Below are 20,721 nucleotides of genomic sequence, written 5' to 3'. Positions count from 1 at the left end.
TGAGGCCTGAAGGCCATGTTGGTGCTGGCCCCGTGAGTGGAGGGCGCTACCCCAGGAGGCTCCCAGCCCCCAGGATCTGAAAGTCATTGGCTGATTTAAAAGCACGCACAGGGTGTGCCAGCTGGTGTCGCTTCCTCATCAAAATGTATCGATGCCGCAGCCCCGCCGCTGACCAGCCCCGGGGGAGGAGACACCAGCAGCGCCCGGCCAGGGGATGGGGTGGGGGGAGCTGCAGCTGCAGGTTGGCATCAGAGGAGGGCCCGGGGCTACAAGGGGATGGTGGCAGGGGGCCAAGGCCCGGGGAGCTGGGCCGCAGCCAGTGTGTGTCTGTGAGGCCTGACCAGGCAGCCTGCCAGCAGAGCCCGGGACGGGGAGGAGCCTGGTGCCACTCGGGGAGGTGGGGGCGCGGAGGGGGTAGATAGGACCTCTGGGTTCAGGCTACACTAGGCTTGGCAGGAGGCCCCTCCCCCAGGGCCAACAAACAAAGCAGTGACTCCTGGGGTAGAATTGTGGGAGCTGGAAAGCAAGGTTGCCCTGGGTGGGAATGAAAGCAGGCAGGCCTGGCTGGGGGACGTCTGGCCCGAGCCATCCGTGCCCAAGGACGGGCCAGCCTGCACCTGGGCAGAGCCTGTACCTATAGATGATTAATGAATATTGATTGCTTGGGAAGCTGGCTGTGTCCTGACCGTGCCACTGCCAGCACCTGCCCTGTGGCCAGGTCCACTGCCGTTTTCCTTTGTGCTAAGCAGACTCGAGCGGCAGTGAATACATGAGTTTGTTTGCTTTATATTTTTGCCCTCGCTTCCCTTTATTTCCTTCTCTTCTAGCCTCTTCTCTTCATTCTCTCCCTCTTCTGTAGATGTTCTTTTTTTTTAAGACTTTATTTATCTGGGGGTCCTGGGTGCCTCAGATGGTTAAGCTTCTGCCTTTGGCTCAGGTCATGATCTCTGGGTCCTGGGATCGAGCCCCGACGTCAGGCTCCTGGCTCAGCTGGGAGTCTGCTTCTCCCTCTCACTTTGCCCCTCCCCCTGCTCATGCCCTCTCTCTGAAGTGAATAAAATCTTTTTTTTTTTTAAGATTTTATTTATTTATTGGGGCGCCTGGGTGGCTCAGTGGGTTAAGCTGCTGCCTTCGGCTCAGGTCATGATCTCAGGTTTCCTGGGATCGAGCCCCGCATCGGGCTCTCTGCTCAGCAGGGAGCCTGCTTCCCTCTCTCTCTCTCTCTGCCTGCCTCTCTGCCTACTTGTGATCTCCGTCTGTCAAATAAATAAATAAAATCTTAAAAAAAAAATTAAAAAAAAAAGATTTTATTTATTTATTTGACAGACGGAGATCACAAGTAGGCAGAGAAGCAGGCAGAAAGGAGGAAGCAGGCTCCCCGCTGAGCAGAGAGCCCAACGTGGGGTTCGATCCCAGAATCCTGGGATCCTGACCTGAGCCGAAGGCAGAGGCTTAACCCACTGAGCCACCCAGGCGCCCCTCAAGTGAATAAAATCTTAAAAAAACAACAACAAAAAAATATTTTTATCTAGGTAGAGTGTGAGTGGGGGGAGGGGCAGAGGGAGAGAGACAGCGTCCCATGCAGATTCTGTGCTGAGCCTGGAGCTGGACACAGGACTCAATCTGTGACCCTCAGATAATGACCAGAGCCAAAATCCAGAGTCAGACTGAGCCACCCAGGTGCCCCTATAGTTCTTCTCCCACCTGATCCTACAGGTGAGGTGTTTTTGTTATTGTTTTTTTTTTTAACTTTTTGGCTTTTTTGTTTTTTGTTTTTCCCATGATGACAGATATAAAATATGAATCTACATACAGGAAAATGCACAGATCTTAAGTGTACAGCTCAAAACCTGTTAACATTTGTATACACTTATGAAACCAACACCCAGATCAAGATAGAGAATATTCTGGTGATCCCTAAAGTTTCCTTCTCTGCCATCCTAGGCATCTAGTCCAAATATCTCTCACCATCGAGAAGTTTCATTTGGCCCCTTTCTGTATATTCTTATGTACATTTTACCTCTTATTCGTGTGTTTTTGTCTTATATGTGTGTGTGTGTCTGTGTGCTAGAGAGAGGGAGAGAAAAGAAGAGACTTGGGAGGGAGAGATGGAAAGAGAGAAGGGCCCCGGGGGAGGATGGGAAGGGCAAGGACTGTGTCACCGTGTACGGGGAAAGAGAGGGCCCGGCTTGACGACTTCATCTTGCTGGCTGGGGGCACAGACCATTGCTTTTCTCTTCGTCTCTTTTTATGCTGCCCCTGAGCTCTTTATAGACCCCGATGTTCTGGCCCAGAGAGACTTGCTGACATCCAAGAGTGGCAAAGGGGAGCAGGAGACACAGCGTTGGCTTGGGAACCACGCTTTAGCCCACAGGAAGTGAGCTCAAATGAGGTTTCTCCCAGCCAGTCATCCTCTTGTGTTTTTCCAGTCTGGGGAGAACAAATGACATGCCAGCGGAAGACCGAGGAGCCCACGAGGGCTGAAGTTGCCATGGGAGGGGCGTGGGTGGGAGGGTACTCCTCCGGGCCAGCAGTCGGGGCCCTCATTTTGTCAGCCCTGCCAGAGTGCCACACTGGGCAGCGGGGGTTCCAAAGATATGACTAGTCACTGTCCCCAAGAGGCTCGCTACCCATTTGGCATAAGACGTACTTGAAGCATTCGAGCAGCTGTGAAGGGGGTATAATTAACCACCAGGCGAGCCCGCCCCAGCCGCTGCCTCCTCTCCTCGGGGATGAGCAGAGCGGCCAGACAACCTGGGTGTTGCCAAGACACGAGGGCACACCAGTCCTGCCACCGTTTGGGGAGCTGGTCGATGGAGAGAGTCCGGCTCTCCGCCGCCGATGACCGAGCACGTGCCACTCCCCAGGCACTGTCCCGGGTGAGAACGGTGCGCAGAGGCGAAAAGGAAATGCGGAGCTAGTAACTTGATTCCAACAAGATTTCTTGCACTTGTTTCCTAATATTCTTGTGGACGATATGGAGAAATGTGGGCTTCAGGAGTGCAGGTCAGAGGACATGTAGCTGGTGGTCAAATATACAAAGAAGATTGATCAGTTCCTACCCTGGTAGAGGTCTCTAGTGGCCCTGGGCTCTGCTTTTGTTCCCGTCTTACCCAATCCCCCCCACCACCACCACCCAAAACTTAGAGAACACTGCTAGAAAACACCTGGAACTTTTCTATATCAACTGATTGTTAAAACTTGGTGAAAGTCACACTCTAACACACACACACACTTATTTTTGCTGAATCATTTGTAAGTAGGTTGCAGACAAAACAGCTTCACCTCCACTGACTTCAGCAGGCATCCCTGAAGGATGAGAACATTCCCCTAAAACCACAGTGCCATTAGCATACCGAAGAAAATGAGCCCTAGCGCCATGATACCTGGGGCACAGGGCATCGCAACATTTTCCCCAATTCTAAAAGGCTTGCTTTTTTTTCCTTTCAAGATTTCCATCGGTGTTCACATATTTCATCTGATGATCATGTCTGTTTCGTTTCTTGACCTGAAATAGTCCCCTTGTCCTTTTTATCTTTCATGGGATTGAGCATTGTGATGAGTCCAAGCTAGCTGCCTTTACAGAATGCTGGAGGTATCTGTGTCTTTATCGTTAGATCTGGGTTAAACACTTTCGCCAGAAGTGCTCCAAGGACTGATGTTGTGTGTCTTTTTTTTTTTTTTTTTTTTTAAAGATTTTATTTATTTATTTGACAGAGAGAGATCACAAGTAGATGGAGAGGAAGGCAGAGAGAGAGAGAGAGGGAAGCAGGCTTCTTGCTGAGCAGAGAGCCCGATGTGGGACTCGATCCCAGGACCCTGAGATCATGACCCGAGCCTAAGGCAGCGGCTTAACCCACTGAGCCACCCAGGCGCCCCTGATGTTGTGTGTCTTAATTGCATCATACCAGGAGCTAAATGCATCAGGCAGTCGCATTACTGGTAATGCTACTTTATTATTATTATTATTATTATTTTAAGATTTCATTTGGTTATTTGAGAGAGGGAGAGGAAGAAGGAGACTCCCTGCTGAGCAGGGAGCCCCACACAGGGCTCGATTCCAGGACCCTGGGATCGTGACCTGAGCCAAAGGCAGACGCTTAACTGACTGAGCCACTGGGGTGCTCCTTGTGATGCTCCTTTGGACCACTTGGTTAAGATGGTGGCTGCTGGAGTTCTTCCCCAGAGATACATTTTCCTTTTGGTCATTAGTAAGTCACTTGTAGGACAGACTTAGAGGCCTTGTTCATATACAGTTTATTTTTATTTTTTATTTTTTTTAAAGACTTTATTTATTTATTTGACAGAGATCACAAGTAGGCAGAGAGGCAGGCAGAGAGAGAGTGGAGGAAGCATGCTCCCTGCCGAGCAGAGAGCCCGATGCAGGACTCGATCCCAGGACCCTGAGATCATGACCTGAGCCGAAGGCAAAGGCCTAATCCACTGAGCCACCCAGGTGCCCCGGTTCATATACAGTTTAGCATCCTCTGGTTACCCTTGCTGGAATCCAGACTTTCTGAAGTCTACTCTTTCTTCTACATTTATCAGACATAATTCTTCTATAAAAAGCTTCTTTTTTACCTCTTTTCTTTCTCTCTGTGTGTTTTCCTGAGTTTCAGTGCAGACTAATGGATTGTTTTATTTTGATGCATTAGAACCCATTACTTCAGTATGCTTTTTGAGTCTCCGATTATCTCAAGTTTAGTCATCAAGCTGGGCCTCTGTCCTTTTGATGTGACCCCATTGGTCTTTAATTACTTCCTTGCTTTCTGGCCCAACAAAATGTCCCAGGCTTGCCTTCCCCAAGGAGACGTGGTACCTTTTACTGGAAAGTGGATACTAGGTCTGCTCACCTAGGGTTTTTTTGTTTTGTTTTGTTTTTTAAAGATTTTATTTTTAAGTAGCCTCTTACCGAGTGTGGGGATTGAACTCGCAGCCCCAAGATCAGGAGCCTCACCGCTCTACTGACTGAGCCAGCCCCGCACCCTGACACCCAATATTTTTTATCAATGACTCGAATTAAGGCTAAGAAATGATTACCAAATTTACTGATGATTCAAAACTGGGAAGGGAAGTCAAATTCTATGATAATAAAATAAATACTCAAAATGGCCTTAAAAGAATGAAATCTAGATCAGAGCTAGCAGATTTAAAGGAGATCAATATGAAGTCCTGTGTTTAGGTTGAAAATGTTAATTGCATAATTTGAGGTTTTGGGGGAACTCTTTACTAGATCAAAGCTGATACAGAAAAGTTAGCTGACATGAGCCGGCAGTATTCCGTGACTCTTGGGTTTCATTCATTCATTCATTCATTCAGGTAGCCAGTACTTACTGAGGGTCTGTCAAATACCAGGCACTGTTCAAAAGGTTTGGGCCACGGTTATTTAACTAGCGGAATCCACAAAAATCCCTGCCCTCCTCAGTCAACATTCTTGGTGCTGGGGGCAGGTGGGGATTTCAGGCAGTAATGTAAAACCACAACAAAGGTGATGAGTGCTTTGAAAAAAATTTCTCAGGGTAAGGGGGAATATGGGTGGAAATTCAGATTCTTCAAGAAGGTTATCTTTGAGCAAGGATCTGAAGGAAGCAAGGGACTCAATCGTGTGGCTAGCTGGGAGAAGAGTGCCCCAGGCAGAGGGAGTAGCCAGGACAAAGGTCCTAAGAGGAGTTGTTAGGGGTGTGCCTGGAGTAGAATAAGGAGGGGAGAGCAGTGGAGAATGCGGTGGGGTGAGGATGACACAGGGCTTTGTACACCACTGTAAGTCTTTGGCTCTTACTCTGAATGAGACAGGGAACGTTTGGAGGGTTTCGAGCAAAGGAGTGCCAAGATCTTACTGGGTTTGAAAGACTCTGGTTGCTGAGTTGAGAACAGATTGCAAGACAGCTGCGGTGGAAGCAGAGGCAGCAAGCAGTTAGGAGGAACTTGGAGTAACCAGGAGAAAGAGGGTGCAGATAGTGACCCCATCCCCTCCACTGGGAGGTGGTCAATGGTCAGATTATGGATTTGCTAGTGGGTCAGAGGTGAGGAAATGAAAGAAAGTAGTTAAGCAGCTTGAAGAAGGACTTGCCTTTAAATGAGATGGAGAAAGCTCACACCGGAGGAACCCATTTTGGGGAGGAAGAGGGGTAACATTAGGAGCTTAGTGTAGGGCATGTTGGATAGGAGATGCCTGTTGGACAAGACAGCCTGGTAGAAATGTAGAGGCCATCTGGAGTTCAGGACAGAGGTCCTGGCTGCAGACAGAAGCCTGAGTATAATTGGGTAAATTCTGTGTCCAGCGCTGGCATTGCCTTAAAAAAAGGGGGTGCTACTAGCCTGGACTGTGTCCACAGATGGGTGTTGGGATGGTGGAGGTACAGAAATCACAGAGCACGAGGAAGCCTGACTAGGAAAGGAGACCTAGGACCATGTGGGTGCTGTGCCCATCTCCTGACAGCCACCCTGTGGCAGAGGATGTGGCAGGCCCTGGGGGTGGAGGAAAAACTCTGAGGAGGCTAGTTTTGGTTGGAGGTGAAGAGGAACTTTCCAGCCAATTTCTGGAGAAACCATCACCAGTGCCATGGAAATGACTAGTCTAGCATAGGTTTTCAAACTACCTTTGACTTGAAGTACGGGAAGAATTACATTTTACTGCGCTCCTGGGCACCTTTAGGAAAAGTTGAAACACGTTTACCAACACTTTCTGATCTCCCGTGATCACTGCACTTTGATATTTGCTGTTCTGCCTTTTTTAAGATTTTATATATCCGTTTGAGAGCGCGAGCTCATGAGCACAAGCAGGGGGAGCAGCAGAGGGAGAGGGAGAAGTAGGCTCCGCAGGGAGCCCCACCTGCTACTGGATCCCAGGACCCCCTTCATCACCTGAGCCACCCAGGCTATTCTGCTTTTTTAATGCTGATAGGGACCCGCTGGGAGGTCCAGTCTGCAGTCTGACAACCCCTCCCCAGTCTCAGCAGAACTAAGCCCCAACCCTGAGGATGTTAGGAGCTAGGAGGATGGGTGGTGGGTGCCCGTAGGATTCCACTCCAGCCTGAGGGAGTACTTCCCCTGCCGCGCAGCGTGCAGGCTGAGGAAGTCCGACGTCCTTGACGGTCCTTTACAGGTAGTTCCCACTTAAGCTAATCTTGCTTCCCCACCCCCACCCACCCCACCCCCAAGGTTCGGCTTCGTGTGGACCGAATTCTAGACGTGGATGACCCCGCAGGGTACCTGGATCAAGCTCTGAGCCCGTAGTGGACGCCCAGCCAAGACCTAAGGTGGGTTGACCCGTGCGGAAGTGAGACTCAGGAGCAACCAGCCTCGTCAGCACGGGCTCCGCCGGTTCCTTTGGTCACGGGCAAGTGGGTGCCAGGAGCACCCGCGCAGGGGTGGAAGGGGAGAATGGAGACCCACGGCCGACCCTCGGGAGGCGCCCAGGGAGAGAGACCCGCCCGTTTTCCCAACCGCACGCGTTCAGGGCGGTCGCAGAGGAGCCGGAAGGGGTCGGGGAGAGGGGGGAGGGCCTGAGAGGCGGGGATGAAGAACGATCGGTTCGTTCTCGGCGGCGACAGTGTTGCCGGGCTCGGCGCCCTTCCAGGCACGCACCGAGCTCCCGGAGCCCGCGACCGTCCCTCCCGCCTCTCCGGCCCGAAAGCGGAGGGGGCGGGGCGGGAGAGGCCGGGCTAGCCGCGGGACTTCCTCCTTCGGCCCCGCCCATCTCGGCCCATGTGACCCCAACCCCCACCCCCACCCCCACCCCCAGGTCTCGCCCGCGAGTCTAGTTGAGCCACCTGAGCCAGAGCCTGGAGGACGCGGTAGCTCCCCGCTGTCCGGAGCTCCGTGATGGGCTGGGGGAGCCGACCGTCCGCCCCGCGGGGCGCGCTGCCTCCCGGGCCGCCGCCGCTGCTCCTGCTGCTCCTGCTGCTCCTGCCGCCACCGCCGACTCCGGCGCTCGCCCCTCGGATCAGCCTGCCGCTGGGTAAGCGCCGGGACGACCCCGCGGGGGCGCGGGCTAGGGTCGGGGGGAGGGGAGGCGGCCGGGAGGTGCCTGCGGAGGCTGCTGTGACAAAGGAAGGAGGGACGAGAGGGCCTGTGGGAGGCTTGGGGTCCATTAGGACCCCTCCTCCTTTCAGGGCGCTGCGGAGAGGGAGAGAGAGGAGAGGGCAGTTGTGGGGCCGCGGGCCCCTTTTTTCCCTTCCTTTAGTGGGTGTGTGTGTGGGGGGTCTTTTGCCTGCTCTGTCGTCCAAGCTCGCCCCTGGGTAGGGCGCCGTTTTCGGCCGTGGCGGGCTCCCCCGGGGCTAGCGACCCGCTGGTCCGCCTGCCCATCTGCTTGTCTTTGATGCTGACCAGAGCCAGCCGCGGTGCCGCCCCCGAGGGCGTCTCGGGGTGGAGGGGGCCGTGCTTGCCGTCCCATAAACACTGGGGTTCTGGTATTCCAGCAAGTCGCAGCAGGATTCCGAGCCGCAGCGGGACAGGAGTCCCATCTTCCTTCCCAGCGCTTCACCCTGGTCTCTCGGCACAATGCCGGACCGAAAGTGGTGGGATCCTTCCCGGGGCGGGAGCTATCATACCAGGGATGGGGGCTGTTGTGGGACTCCTAGGCCCTGGGAGAGACTCCACCTGGGAGTACCGTCCTCATTGGTGAGGTCCCTCACCTGGTGCTCATGGCTAGCCCCTCTCTCGGCCCCTTTACATCTTGTTGCTTTTCCCAGTCATCTTTTGAAATTAGAGAGATGGGAATTCCAAGCCATTTTTCCTACTGGGCAAGTAACTCCCTTCTTCCTGTGCTGTGGTTCGCTCATCTGCAGAATGGGCACAGTGGTAGGTATCCTGTAAGGCTGTCTTGGCGATTTCATGAAACTCGGTGAGTTCTGTGGACGCAGGCTTTAAGGGTTTCAGAGATGTTGTTTCTCCAAGCCCATTAACTTGTTGTCACACTGGGAGAATTGGAATAAAAGAGGAATATATTAGAGGTTCCATACTGAAAGTACACCAGATTTCCTTCTCTCTTCTGCATCCCTACTCCTGAAAACATTCTATGTACAAAAGGGAAGAGTAGCCGAATCAGCACTTATTATCCAGGATCCTTGTGGCCCTGAATAACCCTGTCTGAAACATTGCAAGACTTGTGGGGAGAGCATATCCTGGGTTCAAATCCTGCCTCCACCACTTAGTAACCATGTGACCTTGAGCAAGTGACTGAACCCTTCCTGGGCCTTGATTTCCTCATCTTTAAAATGGGATAATAATGGTACCTACCTCAAGGTTGTGAAGATTAAATTAGTTTGTGTTTGAAAAGTCCTTAGGACAGGGCTTGGTACATGGAAACCGCTCGGTAAGTGTTAGCTGGTGGTGTTGCTGCGTGTTAAGCACAGGCTTCATTCTTGCCTATCCTGCACAGAGCCAGGGTGACTGCCTGGGGTCAGGGTGTGCTGGTGTGCTGGTTTGACCACAGTCCCTTGGGGGCTCCATCTCATTAAGTGAGGATAAACAAGTGTATCCGGACCCAGGCCTACTGCCTTGCCACTTCTCCGTTGTAGCCACAACTCCTTTTATCCTTAGACCTCCTTCGCCCTGGGAGGAGGGAGATGAAATGGGACCAAAGTTCCGATGGACTCCATTTATGGCCCTGGGCTAATCCTCAGAGCTTGTGTCCAGCTCTGGAACTGGATGGGGACCACCCAGAGGGTAACCGAAGGGCAGAACTGGGGAGCCGTGAGGGGGAGCCGAGAGGGCCTGCTTCCTAAGAGCAGCTAGAACACTTGTTGGCGATTACCCACATAGCTCTGAGACCTGGCCCACTTCCACAAATCTGTGACTGTGGCCAGGCTTTGTCACATACCGGCGTCGCCTGCACAGGTCAGCGGGGGCCCTGGTCTGGATGTCTGTGCACCCCCCTCTCCCAGACCCGTATGTTAAAATCCAAACTCCCAGAGGACTGCGACACAGGCTCACCTGTTGGGATTGGCACAGATGCACGGCACAAAGGTGTCCCTGGAGAAGTTCGGGGGCCTAGAAATGCAGTCAGTACGCTGCTTTCCAAGCTGTGGCTCCTAGAAAAAGACAAAGCTGTTGCTGTGTTCTTGAGACTGGGTCTGCCCAGAGGAGCCTTTTTCTCCAGTCTCCCCCCCAAAGCCCAGGAATAGTTAGCAGCACCCACCCAACCCTGAACTTGAGAGCACACATCCATGGTTCGCTGATATGCACCACACCCGGAGGGCTGCCTCCCTAGGCTTCCTCCTGGCCCTAGGTATTAGGAGCCCCAGTAGGGACCACCCTGGTGCGGAAACAGGCTCCCCTTCGGAGCATGGCCACAGCCAGTTTCCTGCTGCATCCTTGGGGGCTTGTTAGATGTTCCTGGCAGCGTGCCTGTCCCAGGTAGGCCCAAGGGGAGCATGGGGACTCTGGGCACCAGGGCCCACAGCCCCTCCCTCACAGAACAGGGAGAGAGGCGTGGAGGGAGAGACTGCACCCCACTGTTCCTCCCCTGCTGCATTCCACCTGAGCTCCCCAAGGGCCCAGATGCCCAGGGACCGTGAGTTGTGTCTGTGCCTTGAAACAAAGTGTCCGGAACCAGAGCATGCAGTTTATGTGTGGGGTCCTTCCTAGGAAACCCTCATTGCTGTTAATCTGCAGCGGATTCCTGGGGTCGAAGGAGGAGACCCCCATTTGTGGTCTCGTCCAGTGGCCAAGAAGGAGGAGGGGAACTGGGGACTCCAGTGCCAGCTGGACAAGGAGAGGCCTTAAAGGGAAGTTACTTGTCTCTGTGGAAGGAATGCTTCAAAGAAGTGTGTGGAATTTGGGTTCTCTTGCACTGGAAAGTGCCGTTTGAAGTTCCAGGACCAACGGCTCGGGAGAGGAGCGCGGCCCGAGTGGAAATAATGGTGCCGGGTGTGTGAGCTACAAGGCCAGTGCCTCGCAGCCCGGGCCATGTGGAAAGAAACAAAGCAAAGCTGCTTCTTTGGCTCATGAAAGTCTTATTGAGTTCCTTATTTGGGCAATTAAGAGGAGTTATTAATTTCCCCCTGCCCCAGAAGTGCCTGTCTGGAAAGGTCTGGACACAGTGTTTCCAAACCAGATCGGAAATAAATCCATAGGCCTTGCGAACTGCAGTCAACAAAACCCCATTGAGCCGGGGAGCTGGGCATTGGCACAGATCAGCTGCCTGTCCCCTGACCCTGGAGTGGACACCCGGGGTCAAGGCTGCCCTGAGAAGCCCCCAGTACAGGCCGCTTTCAAAGTCTTGTTGGCTGGTGCCAGGCCTCCCTCCTGGATGTGGCCTTAGCCCCACGTGAGCGTTTGTCTTCAGCTCTGTCCCGTGGCCTGGCATCTCCATGGCCCTTAAGAGCCAAGTGGAAAGAGCAGTAACTATGGCGCTAAGGGCCGGGCCTCGAAGACTAGCTTGCCTCCTAACCGCGCCGCCTGGGGCGAGCTGGCACTAACGGCAGGACCATCTCGCAGGGCTCTGAGCGGATGACAGGAAATAATGTATGGAAAGCGTTTGGCACGGTGCCTGGCACGTGCTCTGTCCCCAGTAAAAGGTAGCGGCCTCCGTTCTCTGTGGCGGAAGTTCCTGCCCCCCTCGCTCAGGGAGGTTATGTGCGTCCGTTTGGGTGACAGTGGGCACCGGCCAGAGGCAGACCTCGCTAGTTGCGAGGCTCAAGCCAGGTCAGGGAATGGAATGGTGCAGGTCCCGCTCCCTGCTCTGGGGGCGAGGAGGACCAAGCAAGTCACCCCAGGGCTCCTGCTGAATGTAGTGCACTTTTCAGGTGCACCGGGTTCAGCTCTTTGAAGTTCTTTGCCCTGAAGAACGTCTGTCTGGGGCTGGCTGCACCTCTCCCCCGCCCTGCCACACACTGGTTCCACGCTGCCGCGTGCATAACCTGGCATTCAGCGGGCTGTTGAAATGCCTGTGTGCCAGCCCAGCAAAACTCTAAGTTTGCAAAGTTTGGGGGCACATCTGGATACACCTGCATGTTCATCCTCCATGCAAGGGACGCAGAAGGTGGCCCAGAGCCTGGAGAAAAGGCTGGACTCGGCTCATGAAGTCACTTTTTCTTTTGTCCCCTTCCTAGAGACTGCGGCCTGGCTCCCACCCCTCCGTGGGTGCTCAGGATGGGTGGAGAGGCCTCTGATGGGGGTCTCCATGGGGGTGAAGGGGAAGGGGATCTTCTCCCCCGCCCCTCCTCCTCACATTCTGTCCTCTCAGCCAGGCTCCCCTGTGTCCAGGATGGAGAGTGGCTCACATGGAGCTGGCTGTCTTAGGACACATGCCCAGGGTCCCGTAAAGGCTCCAACCCATCTCATGTTCCTCAGGCCACAGGCAAACCTTGTCTCTGTGCCCAGCCCTGTGCAGTCTCCACGGTCTTTTTTTAGCTGCCACTCCTCTGGGGGGCTCTCTGGTGCAGGGCAGGACCACGTCCAGCCCTTAGGTGGCACAGCTGGCTGGCGTCCCCACATTTGTGTTGCAGTGTTTAGGGCTTAGAAGAGGGTGGAAAGGAAAGTAGGGGGTATAGAGCTACTGGGGGCACCAGGCATTTAGGTTGTTTTGTTTCCCCCCACATGGTGGGTAAAGGTATCCCCATTTTACAGAGAAGACAGCTGAGGTTCAGAGAGGTGAAGTATTTTGTCCAAGGCATATGGCTCTGCTTCCCTGAGATCTGATTTGTTCTCTGTGGGATCTCTCTGGACTGTGCCGATGGGTCCTCTGAAAAGCCCATCTTGACAGTTAGTAGGGTTCAGAGAGGTGGCAAGGGGCTCTGGGGAGGGGGCTGCAGTGGGCCCAGCAGACTGAAACCTCTTTTTTTTATATATATATCTATTTATTTGATAGAGATCACAAGTAGGCAGAGAGGCAGGCAGAGAGAGAGGAGGAAAAGGCTCCTCGCCGAGCAGAGAGCCCGATATGGGGCTCCATCTCAGGACCCTGGGATCATAGCCTGAACCGAAGGCAGAGGCTTTAACCCACCCAGGCGCCCCTGAAACCTCTCATTTTATCCTGACTCCTACTGAACAGGGGCCACATGAGCAGTCTCCTCTCCTTTTTGGCCTTCCCCTTGTTCATCCTCTGAGAGGAGCTAACAGAAACAGGAAAGAAAGCCCCCCAGGATGGGGCCCCCACAATGTGCCGGGTGCTGGAGGGGGGACTGTGGGGGGACTGAAGGTTGGAGAAGTGAACTCCGCCTGGTCAGGGTTGTGTGGCTAGAAAGGTCTGGGGTCAAGCCATGGGCCACAGCTCTCAGGACTCAAGAACTACGTTCTCTGTTAGAACAGCTGCCTCCAGCTCCGGCGTGAAGTGTGGGAAGGCGGCAGAATGGCCCAGCTCGGCCCCTGAGTAATTGATAGGTTCCATTTGTCCTCCTGGTAAAGAGACATATCGAGGTCACCCCCTGGATGGGAACAGGGGATCTGGCTGAGGCCCCTGAAGGTATGGCCACAGTTAGAAATGTGGTCCAAACAGGAGACCGGGAGCAAACGTCTCAGACACAGGTTTGCACCCCAGTGGTGGTGGTGGGTGCGGAGCAGGCCAGAGCCAGCCGGGAAATAGATTTTCTTTGGCCTCCAAGTGTTTAAAGAAATGTTAATTAGTTGCTGATATTTAAAACTCAGGAAATTTAAAAGAAAAATGCAACTTTCCAGCTCTCCGGAAGATCTGGCAAGGCTGGGCCCCCATTCTACTTAGCAGCGTGCATCTGGGGTTTCTCAGTGGCCGCAGCTTCTGACGGGCTCCTGCGTCCCGGTGGTTGGAGCCCCACCTGCCCTCATCCCCTGTCTTCTGCATGAGCCGGCTGCTGAGGTGGCCAGAGTGCTGGGTGTTTACTCAGAGGAGGGAAGGCGGCCGGAGGAGAGGCGGAGGGGGGGGGCATGGGTAGGGTCAGTCCTGATTACTGGGGGCTCCCTAACCCAGGAATGGGACTTGGCACTTCTCCACGCTGCATTTATCTGGTCTTTCCACTAGCTTGGTGAGGGCTGCCTCTCAGAGACGGCAGGTCCCTGTTCAGAACTGCACAGTTGGTCAGTGATAAGTCAGGACTCACGCGTGGGCAGTGCGTCCCCTTTGCAGCCCTTGTGAACTCTTTCCTGTCTGTCGGCTGTCGCACTGCTTTCTGGGCCCTGAGCTCGTGGGACTGAGTGGTCCGTGCTTTGGGGAGGGGGCCGAGCAGGGCAGTGGTTCTCAGACATGCTCTTGTGGGCAAGAGCCTTCGGAACCTCCAGGCTGCCCTCTTGGAATCTCAGACCCCTCCCTGGACCAGAGTGCTCTGAATTGGGACTTAGCGTTCAGTCATTCAATGACATGTTTTTTGAACAACTTCTTGGACCTTACCTGGCCACATGATACAAGCATGAATTAGCATGTCCTGCTCCTCGGGAAGCCCTTGGCCGGGTGGAGGAGACAGACACAGGAAGCCCATCCACCAGCCACGTGGCCGGTGCCGGGAGAGGCGTGAGGGGGAAGGGATGGGCGCAGAGAGGGGCCCCTCGTCCAGCTGGGGATTCAGGAAGGCCTCCTGGAGGAGGTGAAACCGAGCTGAGTCTCAAAGGATAAGTAGGGATTGGTGAGAAGGAAGGGCGTTGCAGGCTTTGAGCAAAACGAGAGAGGAGAAGCGGGACCTTGAGTTGCAGCTTGGTGTCACTCTGTTGAAGCTGGAGGGAGACGTGGCGAGGGCTGGCAAATTAGGGGCTTGGACAGAGGGGCATAGCTGAGGGTTATCCGGGACTGGGACGGTACCCCGAGAGCCCTCTGGCTGCAGCGCAGAGACTGGACTGGGGGCAGGGGCCCGTTGGGAGGCTGTTGGGGTATCCCAGTCGGGAAGGGATGGTGGTCTGGTTCAGGACAGTGGTAGCAAATGGGACACATTAGGGAAGTATTGAGGAGGGAAAATCGGCAGGGTTTGTTTATGGATCCGATGTCCGTGGGGTGAGGGAGAGGAGGAAAGAACCTCTCCAGGTTTCCAGTGGGTGACACAGGACATGAGCCCAAGCCAAAGGGGACAGTGGTGGACGGTGGCCGTGGCGGTCTCCCACTGGATGGAGGACCTGCCCCGATGGTGAGATCTGGGGGTTGCAGGTGTCCGGATTGTTGTAGCGATGGGTGTGGGCGTGTGATCTCGAGGCCAAGGGGAGACTCTAGGGAGCGGCATTAAAGAGCAGAGTGTGCAGTGACTGGAGCTAGCTTAATGACCCAGACGCCAGAGCTGCCAGCCCAGGCTGAGTCCCGGCGCCACTGCTCTTCCTAACTGGCTGATCACTGGCATCTGTCCCCCAAAAACTCTCAGGCGGGGAGACCTCCTGCACAGCCGCCTTGCCAGGACGCCCAGATTTATCCGTTTAAAACATGCAGTGGGTGCTCACGTACATTAGCTCTTGGAGGGATGGAGGCCCAGAAGGAGTGGGAGGGAGAAGGGAAGTGACCCTGGAGGCCAGTGTGGCCCACATGTCGGGGACAGGGGACCTCTACCAGGCCAGGTGCCACAGAGACCATGCCCTTCAGTGTCTGAAGTTTGGTAGCGAGGTGATGTCTGGCCCCTGGCGAGTGTGGGGCTGGTGGAGGCCTGACTTCCAGGCAAGGGGTCAGTGGGAGCTAAGGGATGGAGGCCGCTCTGGGCGGCTCTTCTCTTCAGGAGTTTGGCGGCAGAGGAGAGCTCGGAGGCGCCCAGATTTCTAAGATGAATGTCGAAGGAAAAAAAATGGTTTTCTGAGAGGCACTTGGCCTCTGAGGAGATAGGGAGGTGGTGGGAAATTGAGGCTTCCATATCTGATGATGGTCCTGGTTTCTTCAGAAAACAGGAGATGTGTGTGAGAGGAGGAAGGTGGCCTCCTGGGTAGTCAGGACAGGGGGGTTGTGAGGGAACAGCCAGCCCCTGAGCAGAGGGCTGGAGGAGCTGCCCTTGGTCCTGGTGGAGGCATGTGCCCAAGGTGATGGCAGCTCATGACAGGTCCTGGGTTAGGGTACAAGGAAGGGGGTTGTCTCTGAGGGGCGAGGGGCCACCTGGTGATTCTGCCAGGAGCTCTTGGCCCACTCACTGGAAAGCATAGCCGTGGCCGTTTGGGAAGTGGGCTTCTCTAAATGTGCCTGCCCTGGACACAGGGGATGCTTCTAGGCTGGGTTCCCTTGATGTCCTCCCTCTTTCTTTCTTGCTCACCTCTGTATGGGGAGGGCTTTTGGCCCACAGCTCCTCTTCCCCTGCAGAGAGGAATCCTTCCCTGCTTGGGGACTCAGCCCACCGCTTCCGGTCCCTTGGGCCACCCTGCCACAGCTCTCGGGTGCAGTGTAGAAGGGGGACATGTGTCCCGGGCGGCTGACGTTTGCTGCTGAGTCAGCAGTCCTGCCCTAGGAGTGGCGCTCCTGCAGGTACGAGCGGGTCCAAGAGTCCAGCGCGACGCCTTGGGGGAGAGGAGGTGCCCTCACCGGCTTGCCCCGGGGCCCAGACCCCTTTCTGGGGACTTTGTGATTCGAGCTGAGGGGCAGACCGCCACCTCCCTGCACTGGGGGCACCCTCCCCGCTCTTCACACAGAGAAGCTGGTGTTTTCTGGCCTCGTCCCGCTGGGGACTGTAGGGGCCAGGATGTCAGGGCCACGTCCACGTCAGCTGTGGTGCCAGGAGCCGCAGTGGAGAGAAAGGTGGGGTGGTTCTCTGACTCACGGCCTGGCTACAGCTCGCTGGCTGGCGGCTGGGTGGGGACCGCGCTGAGCCCGATTCCAGTCTCACCCCAGAGAGCTCCCAGCTTCCGGCTGAGTCACAGGGAAGGGGAGAAGCTCCAGCTGAGTCTGGGGGCTGAGTTGTTCCTGCATCACTTCCTGCGGAGAGGCCCAGGCCCCAGGGGTGAGGGAGCCGGGCCCGCTCTGGTCGGCCCCATCCAGCGTGCCCACTCCAAGGTGGCAGCCCCAGGCCCGCCCCAGTGCTACTTGCCTGGAGCCCCGGGGGACGCCACCAGCTCAGGCCTGCCCAGGGCGGATATAAAGGTTTTGTCCACCTGGGAAAAACCAGCCGCAGCCTCAGGCAGACCAGTTTTCTCCCTCCTGGACCAACCCGCTGGGTAGAAGAGGATGTGGAGGATGTGTGAGCGGCACAGGCCGCCCAGGAGAGCACACGAGGCATGCGCTCTGCCACACAAGAGAGCGGCCTAGGAGGTGCGGCGGCCCCCGAGGTGTGCTGACGCCCCTGGGGAGCGGAGAGCACCGACACCCCCTCCCAGTCACCTCTCCACAAAAAGCAGCCGGGAGCAAATGCAGGTACAGACAGGCCTTGCGGTAGGGTGCACAGACACACACACACACACAGCAGCAAGCTCAGGCAGGGCCCACACAGACGTCTGTGCCATCACTCTGGAGGTGACCCCAGGCACCCGGGTGGGGACGCCACTCAGAGTCCCGTGGAGCGGGATCAGGATCGGGCACACAGCACGTGCCTGGGACACCCGTCCCAAGTTGAGCTCGTGTGCTCTGGCCGGGAGGCCCCTGCGTGATCAGGTGCCGACCTAGGTTAGGAATCGCCCCGCGTGAGTTTTTTTAACCCTGAGGACGAGGGAGGCCCAGCTCTTCCAAACAGCCCTGCTCTGCTGGCAGCCCTCGCTGGGCTGGATTTTCCTGCAGGGCTTTTGGATTTTGTTTTTGATCCACTCGAGTGTTGGTCGTGTGCCAGACACCATGCCAGCACTCGGCCAACGTGTGCAGAGTCGCTCTGAGTAAAGCTCTCGGTAAATGGGGGTTATTATGCACGTTGTTATTTACATACATAATCTAATTTCTTCTCATAACAACCCTATGAGGAAAGGTGCTATTATCCCCATTTTACAGATAAGGAAAGTGAGGTTCCAAGATGTTAAGTGGCCTGTCCTGGTGGCACACAGCTGGTAAGTGACAGAAGCAACATTTGAACCCAGGTCTCTGACTCCTGAGCCTGTGCGCTTAGTCTCTGTCTCGTCAAGACTCCCAGTTGGGAAGGCAGCCCCACGGACTAGCCCTGGTGAAGTCCACCTGTCTGGGGGGACCACAGTGTAGCAGCGAGCAAGGCTTTCAGGACACCATGGCTTGGTCCGAGAGGCTCAGGGAAGGGGGACAAAAGAGGAGAAAGCGCAGAAGGCGAACGCGTGGTGTCGGGGCCTGTCACCCCCTTCTGTCCCTTTGCTGTTCCCTTGACCATGCTCCCGGTGGGACTGGAGGAGGCGTGGCGGGGCTGGTGCCCCGGCGGTCCTTCCAACCTGGCTGGGCTCTGTCTACGTGACCCTTGGCAGGTTTCCACTTCCTCCCGGCCCTAGTAAGGCTGAGGTGGCAGCTTATCTCTGACCTTTGGCATTTCTGTGGATGGATTCTAAGTGTGGCCTGCTGCCTAGACTTCCAGCCCACCCAGGGGAGATGCCCCTCCTGTGCAGGCAGATAAGTACTGGCAGATTTGAGCCAGCCCTCGCTCTCAGAGAACCGCCCCAGGGATGTGGAAGGCGTTTGCCGTGTCTCCTGGACTCCTCCCAGTGAGGCCGCTGGGAGTTGTGTTTTCCTCAGTATCCTCTTGTTGCGTTTGAGACGGTTAAAGGCTAAAGGTCAGTGACTCGGGACTGGCACCACCTTCCAGAGGTGCTTGTCAGTGGGTGGCCCGTGGGCCTCCCACTTCAGGATCACCCAGGAGCTCACAAATTGGGCACGGTCAGGCCGTCCCTGGGTGGCAGTGGCACCTCAGGGCAGGCCTGGACCCTGGAGGTCAGGCCTTTTGGGGGATTTTGCTGCGTCCTCCAGCCAGCCAACCCGGGGAGAGAGGGGGGTCTTCCAGACCTCTGGAGCCAGCCTTCCACCACAGCTGCTTTTGTGCAACTTGCCTGGTTTCTCTGAAGTTTGGTTTCTTCCTCTATAAGCTGGGAATGACAGTAGTGCATACCTTGTAGGGCTGTCGTTGGCCTGCGGGGGTTAGTGTCTTCATCTCTGCCCCGCTGCGCCCTCCCAGGTGTGGACCTGTGCTGGCCAACAGGAGGGGGTCTCTTGGTGGGGGTGACTTCTAGGAGCAGAGCATGGAAAGGTCAGGCTACTTGTTCCAAAAGGTCATCAGCACACAGTGCAAGCAACACGATTGGGCCTTGTTGTGTTTGGAAATTTCATGTTTGGGAGAAGTAGGGAATGAGTTTGGGCTTCCCAGCGTGTTGAGTGCTGATGTAGTGAGGGGTTGGCAACTGGGGGCAGAAGACCTAGAATCTTGTGCAGGTCTGGACTTGATAGTTCAGAGAGAGGCCTTGACTTCTCCAGACCTTTGGTTTTAGTACTAGAGTTTGGGCTCCGGATGTGAGATGTTACTTTCCCCATGAATTCCCAGTGCCCCCTTAGTACCGACTTTGCTTCTAGAGCATGACAAGACTCCCAGCTGCAGAGCCACACACATTCCCCCCTCGATTCCTGCCCTGGTCACCTGTGTCCTCACCTTCCCTCACTGGGACACCTTGTGAAGAGTGGCCTTGGGAGCTCTGTCATCCTGTTTGCCGGCAGGATGCTGTCCATCCCACATCCTGTTGGCTTTGCTAGGACATCCCACCTGAGGGCTTCCTTCAGCATTAGTGGCTGGGCAGAAAGCTTAGCTTCTCCAGAAGAACACCCCGTGTTCCTCCTTTTGGACAGTGAGAACAAAATCGCTTCATTTCCCTTTATTTGCCTTTTCTCCTCGGCCACCAGGAGGCTCAGCATTAAATGCGCAACCTGTCTCTAGTAGTGTGTGAAGATCTCTTCTGACCTGCTTATGTGAATATGCCCTAACTGTCTGGTTTAGGTGTTTGTCTCGGATCTATGTCTTGTTTTTTCTCTGTTCTTGATTTTATTGTTTATGTTTCACTACATTCTTTTCTTTGTTTTCTTACCCTTTGTGGAACCAGGCCAGGGGTACGTAAAACGCCACGTAAAAGCTCGTGAAGCTGTCTCCACAAGTGCTTTGTTGGCATGTCCCTTTTGCTCCCTCAGCTTCATGAGACCGTGTCTGCTTGTATGGTCAGAATCTGTTGGTCAGATAGGAGATGCCTGAGGGGCAGGGTAGCTTATTCCTGCTTGTTTTTCTTTCCTTATCAGCTGCTTCAAATTTTTAAAATAATTTCTCTTCAGACCCATTACTCAAGGCACAAACGGTACCCTGGTTGGGCAGATACGTGCATTTCTTTCTTTTTTTTTCCTTCTGTTTCTTTCGTATTACACAAGAGTAACCTGATTACAGAATCCAAACATGAGAAGTAAAAAGGAAAAAAAAATTACCTGTACTCCCACCAGGGATACCAATTTTCAGCATTTTGTGATTCATCTTCCTGGATTTTCCCTTCTTTTTTTTCCTTTTCTGTTCATATTTTTCCTATAAAAAAAATAAGACATAACTAGACATACTGTTTTTGCTTTTTGTTGTTTGTTTTTTAGATTTTACTTATTTATTTGACAGAGAGAGAGTACAAGCAGAGGGAGTGACAGGGAGATGTAGAACCGGGCTCCCGCTGAGCAGAGAGCCTGACATGGGGCTCGATCCCAGGATCATGACCTGAGCTGAAGGCAGGTGCTTAACTGACTGAGCCACCCAGGTGCCCCTAGACATAGTGGTTTATAACCGTTTTCACTTGATGGTAGATAATTAAAATCTTCCCTGTTACTATGTCTTTTATAACAATGAAAGGTATTTCAAGTTTGTATCCAGGACACATAGACATAATTCGTTTTTAAGTGTGAAAAGTGACCAGTGCCTCTGTCATCCCCCGCCCCAGGCCTGATTAAAGAGATGACTTTTTTTT

At 54.6% G+C, this 20,721-nt stretch overlaps 1 protein-coding gene across 1 annotated transcript in view; it reads left to right on the top strand.

The window, feature by feature from the left end:
* Positions 1–20,721, top strand: part of SEMA4B (semaphorin 4B) — a 37,667-nt gene that overhangs the window by 4,550 nt on the left and 12,396 nt on the right. The window contains exons 2-3 of the mRNA XM_047739318.1: positions 7,162–7,259; positions 7,745–7,960. Coding sequence (XP_047595274.1) covers positions 7,825–7,960 — 136 coding nt within the window. The 5' untranslated portion in view covers positions 7,162–7,259; positions 7,745–7,824. The remainder of the gene's footprint in view (positions 1–7,161; positions 7,260–7,744; positions 7,961–20,721) is intronic.

The sequence above is a fragment of the Lutra lutra genome, chromosome 7 (genome assembly GCF_902655055.1).
Source record: "Lutra lutra chromosome 7, mLutLut1.2, whole genome shotgun sequence".
Classification (NCBI taxonomy): domain Eukaryota; kingdom Metazoa; phylum Chordata; class Mammalia; order Carnivora; family Mustelidae; genus Lutra; species Lutra lutra.
The sequence above is the reverse complement of the archived record's forward strand: the minus strand, read 5'-3'. Positions and strand labels throughout refer to the sequence as shown.